A 15,270-nucleotide genomic window follows, 5' to 3' on the forward strand; every position below is an offset into this window, starting at 1 on the left:
ACATTGTTATGGACTGTGCCTTTAATTTTTTTCTTCTATGACATAAGCAGGTTGGATTCAATTTTCATGAGTCTTCGTCTGTCCTTATTCAGAGCCCATGTCTGCTCACCTGTATTAGAGCATGTGTAATAACATAGGAGAAAGTAAGTGTTAGAGAGACTTCATTAAGACAGGTTTGTGACTCCTTGTGTTATTACACTGCTAAGTCTGCTGAAAGTTTTCAAACTTAAAAAGGAAAATTTCTGTATAGCTTCATAAAATTTAGGTTCTGTAAATGCCACATTTCAGAGCCTTTTCAAGAAGTTTAGAAGGCTTTTGTTCTTTTCCGAAATATTTTATTGGAGTTCTGGTTTTCAGTATTACTCGTCAAGCTTAGTTTCCTGTTGCCAAGAATCCTAATGCATAGGACTTTGAGGGAGAGTTAAAATTTAAGTAATGTATCTAGGAATCTCAGAAAAGGCCTGCTTCAAAAAGTCCTCTGTTCAAAACAAACACAGATTTGCAGCTGGAACTGTCAGGACTGAGAACAAGTGCTTAGTATCTTACAACACAGTGTTTTATTTTTACAGTCCAGATGAATTTCATGATCCTGGGTCTGAAATTTATCAGTGATTAAGGAAGATTTAACTTGAGGGGGGAAACTTCTTGACTTTTCTTTGAAAGCCAGTTTTGAAAACAATGTAATTTGAAGTAAGTGCCATTTAAACTAAATTCTGAGACTTAAAAATGTATTAGTAAATGAATAAACATTGCAATGAGCCCCATTTTATTGTATAAAACAATGATGCAGTTTGTATTTTGGTATTTGTTGTGACAAAATGTTTTTTCTTTTTAAGCAGTGTGCAACATGGATTTGTAGGTTCCCTTCTTTTCTTAAAAAAAGAAGAGGCAAAAGTAAGTTAGTTGAAAAAGGTGAAGAAGTGGAGTAAACTTACACTTATTTATTACTGCTTTTGTCACCACCAGGGGATGTATAAACAATTTTTATATCGTCTCAGTAAATATCTTCAGTAATTTTAAGTTCTTAAGGGGTCTCTTGCGTCCTTTGCATTGTACTTCGAACCTAACTTTCCTATTGTTCTCTTGAATTGCTTTTTTTTTTCCTAGTTCTTATTAGAATCTTCTTCCTTTTCTTCCTTTCCTGTCTTCATCTTCTTTAGATAACTCAATCTGTTGCTGTCTTGTCTTATCTAGTCTTTTCCCATCTCAAAACCATTTTTTCCCTATTGTACTTTTACCTTATTTTCCTCTTTTAGAAGAAATACTCTCTTCCTTGTCCTTTATCTCAAACGTTTACAACCTTTATTGTACAAGATTTTAATCCCCAGACCTCAGCATTGATGGAGTTTCAATTCTTTAGCACTCATTTATCTGCTTGTATAAGTTCTAGTAACCTACAGGTTCTGTCATCTCAGAAAAGTGGAGACTACTTTGAGATTTTGCCTGTGTTGCCCTTAAAGGTCAGTAAGAACAATGAAGCAAAAGAGAGGGCAAAATTTCTGTGATCTGGACTGTGTAGACAAAATTGATTTCGTTTCACTTTAAAGTGGCAGAAAGAGTGGAGGAAGAATAAATTTGGTGTCAGAACCATGAACTCTGGTGTTCAGTGATCCGTGGCTTACTAAAGAATATGTAAGACAGAAGATTCTTTGATTCATGGGGATTTTTTTTGGTTTATTTTTAGGTTTTTGTTTTGTTTTGTTTTGTTTAGTTTTTTTAGGCTTTTCAAATTCATAAGCATTATTTGTGCTCCACAATACCAGAGTTAAATGGGTAAATAATTGTTACCTCTTTTTCACTCTTCATGGGACCTCTCTACAATCTAGCTGTCTGTTGTATGTTACCTGAAGGATTGCTCTTTATTTTTTTCTGACAAGCTACATATTCTTGGTATTCTCACCAAAAATCTGTGCCATCTCGTTTCATGGATGCTTTGTGAAGCTCAAGGAAATAGATATTAATGTAATTAAAAGTAAAACTTAAACTGCATTTGCCAGTTCTATAATAAGATAAAAGCACTGTTTGCTTCAGAACTGTACTTGCTTTCCTGGAACTTCATAGAGTAACAGTCTTCAGCAGCTTCTTCAGAACGTGATTTTTGTGCTTGCACTTGATGTTCCAAGTTCTTGAGCACTGAGATGGTAAAAGGTATTGAACATTCTTTGTCTGGCTCAAATCTTTATTCTGTATAAATTAAAGAGCAATTATATAGAAATTGAATACCATCTGTTTCTATTTCTGCATGTTGGCAAGTTTTGGCAAAGAGGGCCTGTATCAGTGAAGGGGTATTCCTTGATGTGTGTGCAACAAAATAAACTCACAAAATTAGGGTGTAAAACAGGCAGACTTCACGGCATGTGTTCCTCAAGGAAGTATTTATGCAGCATTGTAGTGAAGCAGTATCACATCCTCGTGCTTCTGTATTATGTTTTAGTTTGTCTTACTCCAAGTGTAAAGGTAATAGTTACTTTTAGAAATCAATGGATGATATAATCATAGCTCTTCTCAAAGAATAGCTCATGAGGCTATGTTTATAGCCCAGGGAACTTTGGATTGTACTTCCGTTCTTGCAGAAAACAATACAGCTATACTGACCTAAGAGAGACATTGTATACTGAATGTACTCTTAAAGAAATTTGGTGGAATTTAGATTTGATTAACCAGAGAGGTAAGTTTGTAATATTCTTGCCTGTTCCAGGTTACATGTCTCCACACCCATCTCCGCTAGGAGCACCGGAGCATGTGTCCAGTCCGATGTCTGGAGGAGGTCCAACTCCACCCCAGATGACTCCCAGCCAGCCGGGACCCATTATGCCAGGAGACCCACAAGCTATGAATCAGCCTAACAGAGGTCCTTCCCCTTTCAGCCCTGTACAGCTGCATCAGCTGCGGGCTCAGATTCTAGCATACAAGATGTTAGCTAGAGGTCAGCCTTTACCAGAAAACCTTCAGCTTGCTGTTCAGGGCAAGAGGACACTCCCTGGCATTCAACAGCAACAGCCTCCCAATGCCTTCAACAGACAGTCTGGTAAGTGAATCTAGGCCTTGTGTCATTGTGCAGGTAATTCTTGAAGTTTTGCTTGTGGAAAATTAAGAAATGGGTGCTGTACAGGGCTGTAATTTGGGGTTGTATTCAGGTGTATGAGTGAACTTTGGTTTTAAGCTTGAGCAAGTGCATAGAACACATCTGTTATTAATAGGATATTGTCAAAACTGAAATAAAAGTGATTTCACTGTGCAGTGCTGTGTCCATCCTGGTTATACTTTTCATTTTTTGAATGTTAGTCATACTTGACTGATCACAATTTCACTGTTTTTCACAGAGTGAATTTTCAGACCAGTCGCTGCGCAGAAAAGTAGATAAAAACCCGGGAGCACACTGACAGGTTATTTAGGTTGTTGAAAGTAAAACAAACCATGTATAATGTGCTCTCAAGTGAAAAACATAAGAAAAGAAAGGGGTTTTACTTTTTTCTCCTAATGATAATAGAACTACAGTGCAAGCATGTTTTGGTCCTAAGAAAACTGAGTTACATTAAACGCCCAGTACCTGTTTGTTTCTGAACACCTCCATTGCTGAGTATGCATTAGAAATTGAGGGTTAAGATGGCACTATTTAAGTAATGATCTTAATTTCTCTGGTCACTTCATTTCTGTGGTTGTGATTTTGCTACTGAGTAAGGTTTTTTAGGAGACATTATTGTAATATGCTTTATTATGTATATTTTTTCACAATAAAATCTACTTAAATTCATATTTAATGAAGAAAAATACTACTTGCCTGAATATACTAGCATGCCAGAAAGCAGAATGATTTTTCAAATACTTCAAAATGTTCTGTGTCTTACTAAGTTTCTTTTCTCTGTCACATTGCAGGGATTGGGTTACATACAATGAGTGGTGCTGCAACTGGACCAGGGCCTGCTCCAGGGATGCCTGGACATACAGCTGCCATTACCCCTAAAACTTGGACTGAAGGTATAGCAGGGTATAATGCTAATTTTACATCATGTAGCAGGATTTGGTTAAGCAGTGTAGATAGAGTTTGGGGAAGAGAAAAATAATGTAACCTTTACTATGCTTAGGACTTGAATCAGTGAGAATCTAACCATTTATTAATCCATGAATTACTTGATTACATGATATTACTGCAACTGTTAGGCAGCCTGAACATGAAGCACCTTTTTTCAATCAGAGTGAAGTATGTAAGCTGCCTGGGAGACACACGTAAAGTCTACTTAATAAATTATGTTCTGACCATATTAATTCGATTGCTTTCAAAGTTCAGTGTAGTATTTGAGCTCTAATGAAGAATGTAACTTTTCCCCCCCTGCATGATAATCAGGGTTTGAACCAAATCATTCAGGTTCAGGTTTACAGGCTGTAAAAATACAGTATCGCAGGCTTGCAAATAATGTAGGCTTCTCATATAGTGGAAATGTTACACTGTTGTTTGTGAGTAAATCTAGGGACAGTGATGACTCTACGATAGGTGCTGTCATAAAAAATTCTCTTTAATTAGTCACTTCTTAGGGCAACATAAAAAGAAAATGAAATACTAATATGTAATCAGATGTAGAATTGCTTTGCTTGGAATACTCTGAAAGAATACTTGGGGTTTGAGTAGGGTAATAGGGAGGAAAGTGTTTCTTGAGAGGTTGTATGTCTAAGTTTACTAGGCACTGTGTCTTCTAGCTCAAATGCTGCTACTAAAAACTGCTGACAGAGATAAAGAATTGCTAGATGGGTAGTTTTCATCTAAATAATTCAGGACGTCATAATAATAACTGTCTGTCCTGTTTAACTATAAGCTGCTTATTGTTTGTCCTTTTTCACTGCTGTTTTTTTAAGAAAAAACCTGTCCTTGCTGTATCTGTTTGAAGGTTTTATTTAATGCATTTTCAAAAGTTGTGCTTATTTCTTTATATTTATTTTTCATTCATTACATAGTTGTTTGTGGTAGTGTTTGTTTTACAGTTTGATTTACATCAAACTCCCTGAAAACTGAGGCAGCACAGAGGCATTTGGTGGGCTTGCTTTCTTCTCTCATTTTAAAAGCTACAATTCAGTGTTGCTAAATACAAGTTCTGCAGCTTGTGCTCAAGTTCCTTTTTTTGAGTTTGATGCAGATGTTTGAATGACAGATGGTGATCTCTGAAGGAATCTTTTTATGTAGCTTTCAGGCTGTTGGGTTTGAGTTAAGGTTGATTACAGGATTGCAGGTGTACTTTGCAGTTAAGTTCCTGTAACTCCTCAGAAGATTAAGTGACATCTTTATTGTTGCATGTCTGTTGTCAGCGGCAATTTGTGAACATCTGAATGCATGCGTGACTTGTTGTCATAATGGCATACTGAATTCTATGGCCCTTAGTGTTTATAAATGGCAGGTACAATTTTCATGTTAACTGAGGTGCTAATTTTCAAGACGATTACCAGAACACCTGACAGTATTCAAGGCCAGGCTGGACAGAGCCTTGGGCGTCATGCATGGGCTAGTGCAAGGTGGCCCTGCCTATGGCAGGGGGTTGGAACTAGATGATCTTAAGGTCCTTTCCAACCCAAACCATTATGTGATTCTATGACTAGAATGCTGAAAGATAAAACAGTAATTGAATTCCTAATATTTGGAAAACTTAAACACAATTAATCGTGACGTGTGATGGAAACCATGAGATCGTGAAATCATGATGGAAAAAAAGGTTACTTACATATGACAGGTACTTCTGAGTAGTTGAGAAATTTCAATATGGCTGTCTATTTCTCATACAGCTGTAAAAGCAGACCTACTGGTACTTGTTGTCAGGTTGTGAGTATAGATGCCATCTTCTGTGTGGTGCAAGGACAGCAAACAAAAGGCAGACTTAGGTCCTACGCTGACTTAATTCTACAGCTGTTTCACTTCTAATGCTAGAATTAAAAGTCAGAAGAATGGAAAAAGAAATGGCATTCATTGTAAAGTTTCAGGTGTTTTGTTTTGCTTTGGATCACTTCTTGCAATGTATGGTATATTTGCATTTTAGTGTATTTTTTCAAATACAGTGTGTAATTTGTCTCAGGGTGCCTCTTCAGTGATTTTGAATGTTTACCTTAGCTTCACATTCTGTCTTCAGAAACAGGCTTGATTTTCTTCCTGTGTTTCATGTTTCATGTTGTGTATAAGTACTTTTTATGCTGCAGGCCAAGCCCCAGATATGAGTGTCTCTAATGCACAGCAGAAGCTTCCTGCGGCACCCCCAAGTGGGAGGCCTTCTCCTGCCCCTGCTGCTGCCCAGCCGGCTGCTGCCATGCCTGGGCCTTCTGTACCACAGCCACCACCTGGACAGCCTTCACCCATTGTTCAGCTGCAGCAAAAGCAGAATCGCATCAGCCCTATCCAGAAGCCACAAGGGTTGGATCCTGTTGAAATACTCCAAGAACGTGAATATAGGTAAAAGCAAGTAACAAGATTCAAATGCACATGCATACTGCTGGTTTTCACTTACTCAACTGAAACTTCTTGTAATTAACTACTGTAGAGACAATAGTATAAACTGATTTTCCAGAGAGAGACTGTGTCAAAGAGCAGTGTGGAAACGTCAGCCCAAACCATGATTTAGTTCTATCTCCAGTTATGAACTATGTAACAGTAGAAGGAACATGAAGTAAAGCATACTTGCAGTATTACTGCAAAACAGTCTCAAGGACTCCGCTGCCTTAGCATATTATTTGGATGCTCCTGGCACCAAAGATGAGGAAATCAAAGTCCTTGTCGTCTACAGAGAAGCCAGTTTAATGTGGAACATTTTCAGAACAAAAGTGAAGTTAGAAGGGAACAGTGGAGATTGAAAGGCTGATGAGTTAGTTGTCACAGGAAAACCAAATTTTATTAGTCACAATGGGGTTGGCTGGACTACTGCAGAGTAGAGAGAATATGAAGGAGATCACAGGCAATATTATTAAAAAAAGAAAAAAGTTTGCCGGGAAGCATGATGTTTAAAAGTTGCCTTCTGAGTGCCCTAATTAGGTGGTGAATTATATTCATTACAAAGTACAGAGGATGATATTTCATGTGTAGTTAGGCTTCTTCCCTCTTCCCATCCACGAGGCTGTTAAACAATTGACCTTAGGAATCCGCTTGGCAGAGGGATCTTGACCCGCACCTGAAATACGCTCCTGATTATTATCAGTCAGGGGAAGGAAACTGCACTTGACATATTCGCTTGGCTTGGACTGATAATGCATCTTCCAGTTACTATAACAATGGGTTTGTAGGGGAAGGTGGCCAAAAGGGATGGTGATCTCACTGAAGAATGGTTTAATGACTTTCACTTTTTGAAGGTAAAACACCGTGAAGTGTTTTAGGATGTGGTGCCATATCCAGAATTCAGGCATCGATCCTAGAAAAGCTCTTAATTTTATCGTAAGGTAATGCTTAAGTAATTTATTGGCATGTTGTTGTGGTCATTTTGTCAGTCTTACCCTTTTTGCCTTAGGACTGACTGAATGGCCATAGCTGTTTCAGCATGAGCAATCACTTTTTTCTAACATCTTTTTCAGAATGCTTGTAGAATATACCATTATGTGGTCTCACAGTTGCTATGAGTGAAGAATTGTACTAACCTGAGCCAAGAGTCACGTGGCCAGTATAATGTAACATTTCTGCGTCAGTTAACCTGAAATTGTTAACTCCTCCTGTCTTTCCAGCCCAGCTCCATTGCACTATTTGTGCAAAACTATTGTGTCTTAGTATGCATAAATGGAGGAAAGTGAAGGAGTGACAGTCAATAGTGGTGTTGTATTTACTAATACGGAGAACCAGTTGCAGATACAGCGTATCTGTTAGCTTCTAAATACTCTGATCTGCTTGACACAGTAATGTAGGGTGGAAGTTTGACAGGGATTCTGCAGCAGAAGGGTTTTATTTTTTATGGTAGTGTATAGATAGGGATTCAAGCTTTTTTAACATTGAGTGCTGTATACCAGAATGCTTAGAACCTCTGGAATTACTTTGGTTATTTAAAACTGTATAAGTTACATCAGATAAAAGCTTTTAAAAAATCTGTTCAACAGCTTTTGTGCTTTGGATGATACTAGACTTAGCTTTAGTATAGGGAAGTTTAATGCAGAAATACAATACATTCACTCTTTCTTCATAAAAAGGGGGTAGAAAAAAGCCAATATAAATACTCGTGTCCTGAAACTAGTGGAGCTAGAAAAAGCTTCATGAAACATTCATCTCTTAAGATCTCTCAGTAGTTAACTTTTAATAAAGGGCCGTTATACTTTGAAATACTTACAAAACTGTTTAAATCTGTCATTTCCATGAAAAGACAGAATTATCATGTAGGTATTTTAGGGATTGATACTTCAAACATACAGGTAGACCGAGAAGGTAAAATTTCAGTATCCTGCCTTATTGAGGGAAAGTGTGAGCTTTGAATCTGATTGATTTAGCAGTTCTTGAAAATGACAGATAAGATTCATGCAGTAATTCCACTGGTTTTGGCTAGATACAATCACAGTAGATTGTAAGGGTGATGTTTTGGATTTGTGCTCAGAACAGTGCTGATAATACAGGGATGTTTTCGTTATTAGTGAGCAGTGCTTACACAGAGTCAAGGCCCTTTCCGTTCGTCAGGCTGCCCAGTGAGTAGGTTAGGGGTGCACAAAAACTAGGAGGGGACTCAGCCGGGACAGCGGACCTTGACTGACCAATGAGATATTCCAGACCATATGGCGTCATCATGCTCAGCAGTAAAAGTGGGGGGAGATGGGCAGGGGCACCCTTCTTGGGGACTGGCTGGGCAGTTGGTGGTAAGCAGTTGTTTTCATCTGCATCACTTCTCTTTCTTGAGTTTTATTTTCCTTTCTATTGTTTCTTTTTTCCTCTCTTTTCCTCATAGTTAAAAAAAAAAAAATTAATTATCAAACTGTTTTTATCTCACCCATGAGTTTTTCTCACTTTTACGCTTCTGATTGTTCCGTATCCCACTGGGCCTGGGGGGAGTGTGAGTGAGCAGCTGCATGGTGCTTAGTTGCTGGCCAGGTTAAACCATGACAGTGACCTCGAACATGGGTTTCTGGATTAAAGATGTGAAATATGCTGATGGGAAGACAGTAGTTTAGTGCTAACTCTTGAGCTACACGATAAAAAGTTAATTGCTGAGGTGTTCAGCCACATCTCTTCTTGTATACTGACTGCTCAAGGGAGTGGCAGTCTCTCGGGAGAGTTACTGCGTAGATATTTCTGTTTCTTAATGGTCTGTGTACATGATTTATGTATTACACCATGTCTTACACGCAGAATAATATTGTAAATATGGAATACTTCACTTTTGCTGTTACAAAATGACTTTTTTTTTTCAGTGATAGCAGTTCTTTTTTCCTTTCCTTGATAGTAGTAAGTTACATAATTCGTTTCAATTCATCAAATATGCAGTAAGAAGTATAGTACAGTGTTCTCATTCATTAACCACATGTTAAATAGACGAATACAGAAGAAGAAGCAATAATACACCTATTAATACATTGCAGGATCTGAAAAAGCTTTGAGTCTAATAAGCAGCAGCCTGTTTATTCTTTCTGAAAAGCCTTGATCTGATTGTAAAAAAGGCTCCAGCGTATATTAAGAAAGAGAAACAAAATAGACAGTTAATGTTGCTGTCAAATTCACGTGGTTGTGCTAAGAAGCTGTTTGCAGTATATGTTGATTTGAGATGAGATTATATGATAATTGATGTTAATCTCAGTGTGACTAAAGGTAGATAAAAGGAAACTTAGATACTTAAAATTCTTACCAATATAAGAAGGTTAAATTACTCATACGTGGTGAGCTGTTAAACTTGCTGTGTTCCTTGAAATCTGGCCAGAGCGAAAAATTCGTACTGTGCCTTTGTAAAACTCTCCTTAGCACTTTCTTTAAAATAAAATACTGCTTTTCAATCTCACTGAATTGATCTCTTAAAACTAATAATGTTTGTAATTTGAAGTTGTTCTATTATGTGGAAGGGCTTTTTTCCACCTTTTTGTTGCTAATTAAAGAAAATACACTTGCTGGCGTCTGTAGGTTGTCTGGGATTTCTTCCTGTTATCTGTGGAGTCTCTTCTTATCTGTCTTCATGGCTTATTGTGTGGCATCCATGTCAGACAGGTTTGAATATGCAAGCATAACCTCTGCTGTGAATCCTCAGTTAATGAGGAAGAGATGTACGTCACTTGTTTCGCAGAGATCTCTGTGTAGATGCACTAGTCACTTTCTGGATGGACAGAGATAAATTGCTGTGCTGCATAGATTAATTAAATATATCCTCAAAACGATGAGATTATATCCTTTAGGTGCTTGTAGAAGGCGTCTAGGAAACTTTTTTCTTTGGATTCTGTTTACCTAATAGCTGCTGGTATTTTTCTCTGAAGACAGCAAGAGTCCAACAAACTGCAGACATTACTCTTTAAAGACTAGAAGGTGGCTGTGGTGAGAAACAGTTCAAGTAGTTGGACCTGTACAAGTACCTGTAGATTTTAATGGAACTTTCTCATACTGGGAAGTAACCCTTGATATACTTTGCAGTCTGTATAAAAAACAAACCTGATTCTGCTTCAGTTCTTTGCTTTCATGAGTACACTAAGTTAGTCTTATGCAGTAATACAGCAGTGCCTCCTTCGTGTTGTTCCAGAAGTCTTTGGTAATATATTAAAAAAAAAAAATGTATATAGTTTTAGGAAGGAATAACTGCAGAAGTGATTCGAGTTGCTTTTAAGATTATGTGTAGTCATGATGCATGCATTTAGTGCGAGGTACTAGTATTCTGATCTGATATTTCTTACTCCATATATTGGTTGCAGCCATTTTGCCTCATGTGTGATCTACTTTCCAGCTGTGAGGCTGACATGTTGAGTGTATGGGAGTTTATGTCACTGTGCTAATACTTGGCGCGATGATAGGGGGCGAAAGGGCAGGGGAAGAAAGATCACTGTATGCACAGAAGGTCTATAGAATGTGCTTGCTTTCTTCCCTCATGGCAGGTCCAAAGTCCTCATTGCAGGAAAACAACAGCATACACCTTTTCCTAATGTCATCTGATGTTTTGTGCTTTGTGAAAGTAAACAAAAAGTAAAAACTGAAAGTTCTGTGCAGGGAGATAACTTACTCTTCGTGGGCCTTTACGTTTTTGATTTTGGGAGAGAGACGACTCTGGTTTGGGGGTACACATGCGTGTTTGGTTTTGTTTGGTTTTTTGGTTTTGTTTTTTTTTTTTTTTGGGGGGGGGCTTGTTTGTTTTGTTTTGTTTTGTTTTTTTGTTTTCCTAAAGCATGTGGGATATGGAGGGCACTGGTTCAGTTGAACTTAGAGGCAGTTTTTGGATAAGTTATAATTTTGGGGCCTGTTATTTTAGGGCCTTGGCAAAATTTGCAGTTCACAGAAGTACTTACTTATGAATAAAACCACAGAAACTTCTGTCTGGCTTGTCCGTTATTCTGTCTTTCTCTCTCTCTTGAACTTGCAAATGAATGCAAAAGGAGCTTGTAAAGGAAGAGTGAAATAGAAACAGCTATGTAAGTGTTAATACTTTACTAATCAACCTTTCATTTGTCAATAAAATAAGCAAGTAAAATATGAGATATGAAGAAAATTCTGTCCGTGCCATCACTGACTATACTGTGCATAAAACAATACCCTTCAAAGAAGCTTTAAAGCAGAATCCTGGATAGAATGAGTAAAATAAAGTTCCCAAGTTTCTTTTCACTCATGTACTTTTAGTCAAAATTAAAAGAAGGGCCAAGGTGAAATTTCAGCAATTGACAATTTATTTTCAAAGTGGAAAAGGATACCTAATGTCATCTCTGCAAAAGCCTGTTAGTTCAGGAACAATTAGTAAAAGCCAAATAAATTCCTCCGCTAAATTGTTGATTTTTACTTTATGATTTCGATAACTGCTTACAGATTTCTCCTGGTGTCTTAACCCGATTTTCTATTTACTTAGGCTTCAGGCTCGAATTGCCCACAGAATCCAGGAACTGGAGAACTTACCTGGTTCTCTGCCCCCTGATCTGCGAACCAAAGCTACAGTGGAGTTGAAGGCACTTAGGTTACTGAATTTCCAGCGCCAGGTAATGCCTTTTGCTTCAGGAGAATTCTCAAATAAGTCACATAGAAATGTGTTTGTGCAGCAGAGAGTAAACTGGCAAGAGACTTTGCAGCAGCACTGAGCCTAAGCGTAAGAGCAAACTTGACTGATAAGCAAGTCATGGAAACTTTAACTTAGATTTTGTTTTGTTTTGTTAAAAAAAATGTGTGTTCTTTTTGCTTTATCTTCCAGCCTGAAGTGTAACCATAGAACTGTGTCTTTGATAATGGACATGGCATTGGCGCAAAGACAGAATAAGAGCCGGACAGGCTGCAGTCTGATTTTCAACACGAATCTCAATAGGCACCTCTTTCTGGGCATACTCCATGTTTATCATGGGTCCCTTGTTTTAGGAGGAATTGTATGTTAGTGCTATGTGTGGTATTTCTCTGTGATTTGTTTTCAGGATTTCCACTGTAGCACACACTTTGAAAATTACGCATAACAAGATTATAACTAAGATACAAATTGGATCTTGAGTGCATGTATCAGCAAATGAATTTCAGAAAAGAAGTCACACTGCCAGACTCTTCCAGGCCTCTTGCCATTGGTTTTCCCGGCTAGTTTGGAAGAATGAAGAAGTGACTTGGCAGATAAAGAAAATAATTCTTGACGGAAGCCTTGGCAGTAGTTGGACCATGATGTCCAAGTCTTCCTTCCCTCTACCCTTGGCACTCCTTTGTAATGAAGTTTGGTCAGAGGTCAGATGAAAAGCAGCAGGCTCTCACTGCTGTACTGATGAGACTGTAGCAATACTGTCCCAATGTTTCCATAACATTTACCTCTTCCTGTTTTCTCCTGTGCAGCTGGCACTGAAATGAGTTGTCAGCTGTGTTCAGGTCCAGGTGTAGAAAGTATGTATGTTGTTCATTTGTGTTTTACTTCTATGGTATAACATTTTGGCAAGCTCCTTTAATTGTGGCACTATAGTCATTTGCAGCATCTTGTAGAGAAGGGAGAAATGATGATTGAGAGTGCTTAACACTTTTGGCCATCCTGTGGTGAATGAAGATTTGTTTAGAGAGGCAGACATAGCTGCTGCAACTGTATAGATGCTAGATCTTTTCATAACTGTAATAAAAATGGAAGGGCGGGTTAGGACATCTGGATTTTTACTGTTTTACTCTGCCATACCACTGTTTAAAGTTATTCCTACATATATTAAAAATGATCTTTTTGTTTAAAAAGTGTTTTTTTTTTTTCCCATTGGTAGCTAAGACAAGAGGTGGTAGCTTGCATGCGACGTGACACAACGCTGGAAACAGCACTGAACTCCAAAGCTTACAAACGAAGCAAGCGCCAGACTTTGAGGGAGGCCAGGATGACAGAGAAGCTTGAGAAACAGCAGAAGATAGAACAGGAGAGGAAGCGTAGGCAGAAGCATCAGGTATTTTAACTTACTGGCTGTTTACCCCATGACTGGCTGTTTACCCTGTGATGGAAAAATTCACCTTACTTTGCTGTGTATGTCTTCTATATTAAGTGTTTCGTTTACCTTTGAAGTTTCTAGTATTAAAAATCACCTCCAAATCATGTGGTAAGCAACTGGAAAACAGTAAGATTAGAACTTCTGTATTCCCAATTTCAAACCCTGTGCTTTGTCCAAGTGTCAGCACTGACTTATTCCTCTTTCCAGGAATACCTGAATAGCATATTGCAGCATGCTAAAGATTTTAAAGAGTACCACCGGTCAGTTGCTGGGAAAATTCAGAAGCTTTCTAAAGCTGTGGCAACTTGGCATGCCAACACTGAGCGTGAGCAGAAAAAAGAAACAGAGAGAATTGAGAAGGAAAGAATGAGGAGACTAATGGTAAGGAATATGGTTATTTTAGCTAAAATTATGTATTGTTTCCTTTTAGTATATCATATACAGTCTCAGTCATACCCATATATTTTTTGTAGAATTAAGCATCTGTAGCGCAAAAAGTGTAAATCTAAAACTGCTGTAGCTGGATTATGTGTAATTCTGATGATGGTAGTGAATGTGACACTTTTAACCTACAAGTTAAAGAGCTGTAAGTTCATTTTAACCTACAGCTACTTCATTTTTTAAGTTTTTTGATAAAAATATTTTTTTTTCCTACCAGCATGAATTAGCGCAGCCAATTCTGTATAATGTTAGGAAGAAGTTCTGCACTATGAGGATGGTGAGGCACTGGCATAGATTTCCCAGAGAAGTAGTGGATGCCCCATCTGTGGAAATGTTCAAGGCCAGGTTGGATGGTATTTTGGGCAACCTGCTCCAGTGCGAGATGTCCCTGCCCATGGCAGGAGGGTTGGAACTAGGTGATCTTCAAGGTCTCTTCCAACCCAAACCATTCTATGATTCTGTGACCCTTTAACACAAATGTATAACCCTCTGGGCTACTCATTGAAGGAGTTTTTTACCCATCTAGTTTCCTTCTTACACAGATCATAATGACCTACATAAAATAACACGATTATTGCATTACTTGGTTGGTGTTTCTTTGGAAGCATTTCTGTCATGGCTGATGCCTATTTTTTATTGCTAGGCTGAAGATGAAGAAGGCTACCGTAAGCTGATTGACCAAAAGAAAGATAGACGCCTGGCCTACCTATTGCAGCAAACAGATGAGTATGTGGCTAACTTGACTAACCTGGTATGGGAGCATAAACAGGCACAAGCAGCCAAAGAGAAGAAGAAGAGAAGGAGAAGAAAGAAGGCAAGTAGTTACAGCTGGTATTTTTAGGCCATCTCTTCTTCAAATCCAATTTTAATGTTCATAAAAGTAGTTACACCCAATTGTCTTACACATACCAAAGTATCTAAAATCATCTACGCTACCCAATTCTTAACACTGAGGGAACTCATCTTTCTCCACTGAAATACATAACAAATTTGTTCTCATTAATTCTAGAGAATGTGAAAAGAAGGTAGGATTAGAAAATTGTGGTCTGTTAAGATTGTTTTGCTGATAAACTTCATGCAGGCAAAATTGGGCCAGGCACATAAATTAGGAATAAAGTACTCAAAAAGGATCCAGTGGATCCATAATTCATTGTATGAAGAAGATGGGAAAAGTCTGGTTGTGTAACTGTTTCATACAGGGTAACTTTTCTAGACCTTCACATTCTACACTTGGCTCAATCGTTTTTGTGGGTCACTGGAAACAACTAGAGAGAAAGAACTTGGGTAGATGTATTA

The 15,270-nt window shown here is 38.1% G+C and overlaps 1 protein-coding gene across 1 annotated transcript in view; it reads left to right on the forward strand.

Annotated features, from left to right (window-relative positions):
- Positions 1–15,270, forward strand: part of LOC104399659 (probable global transcription activator SNF2L2) — a 50,997-nt gene that overhangs the window by 17,102 nt on the left and 18,625 nt on the right. Inside the window, exons 3-9 of the mRNA XM_010019426.1 lie at positions 2,699–3,028; positions 3,877–3,978; positions 6,178–6,427; positions 11,961–12,087; positions 13,318–13,491; positions 13,741–13,914; positions 14,618–14,788. Coding sequence (XP_010017728.1) covers positions 2,699–3,028; positions 3,877–3,978; positions 6,178–6,427; positions 11,961–12,087; positions 13,318–13,491; positions 13,741–13,914; positions 14,618–14,788 — 1,328 coding nt within the window. The remainder of the gene's footprint in view (positions 1–2,698; positions 3,029–3,876; positions 3,979–6,177; positions 6,428–11,960; positions 12,088–13,317; positions 13,492–13,740; positions 13,915–14,617; positions 14,789–15,270) is intronic.

Source organism: Nestor notabilis, unplaced genomic scaffold (genome assembly GCF_000696875.1).
Source record: "Nestor notabilis isolate BGI_N333 unplaced genomic scaffold, ASM69687v1 scaffold5698, whole genome shotgun sequence".
Classification (NCBI taxonomy): domain Eukaryota; kingdom Metazoa; phylum Chordata; class Aves; order Psittaciformes; family Psittacidae; genus Nestor; species Nestor notabilis.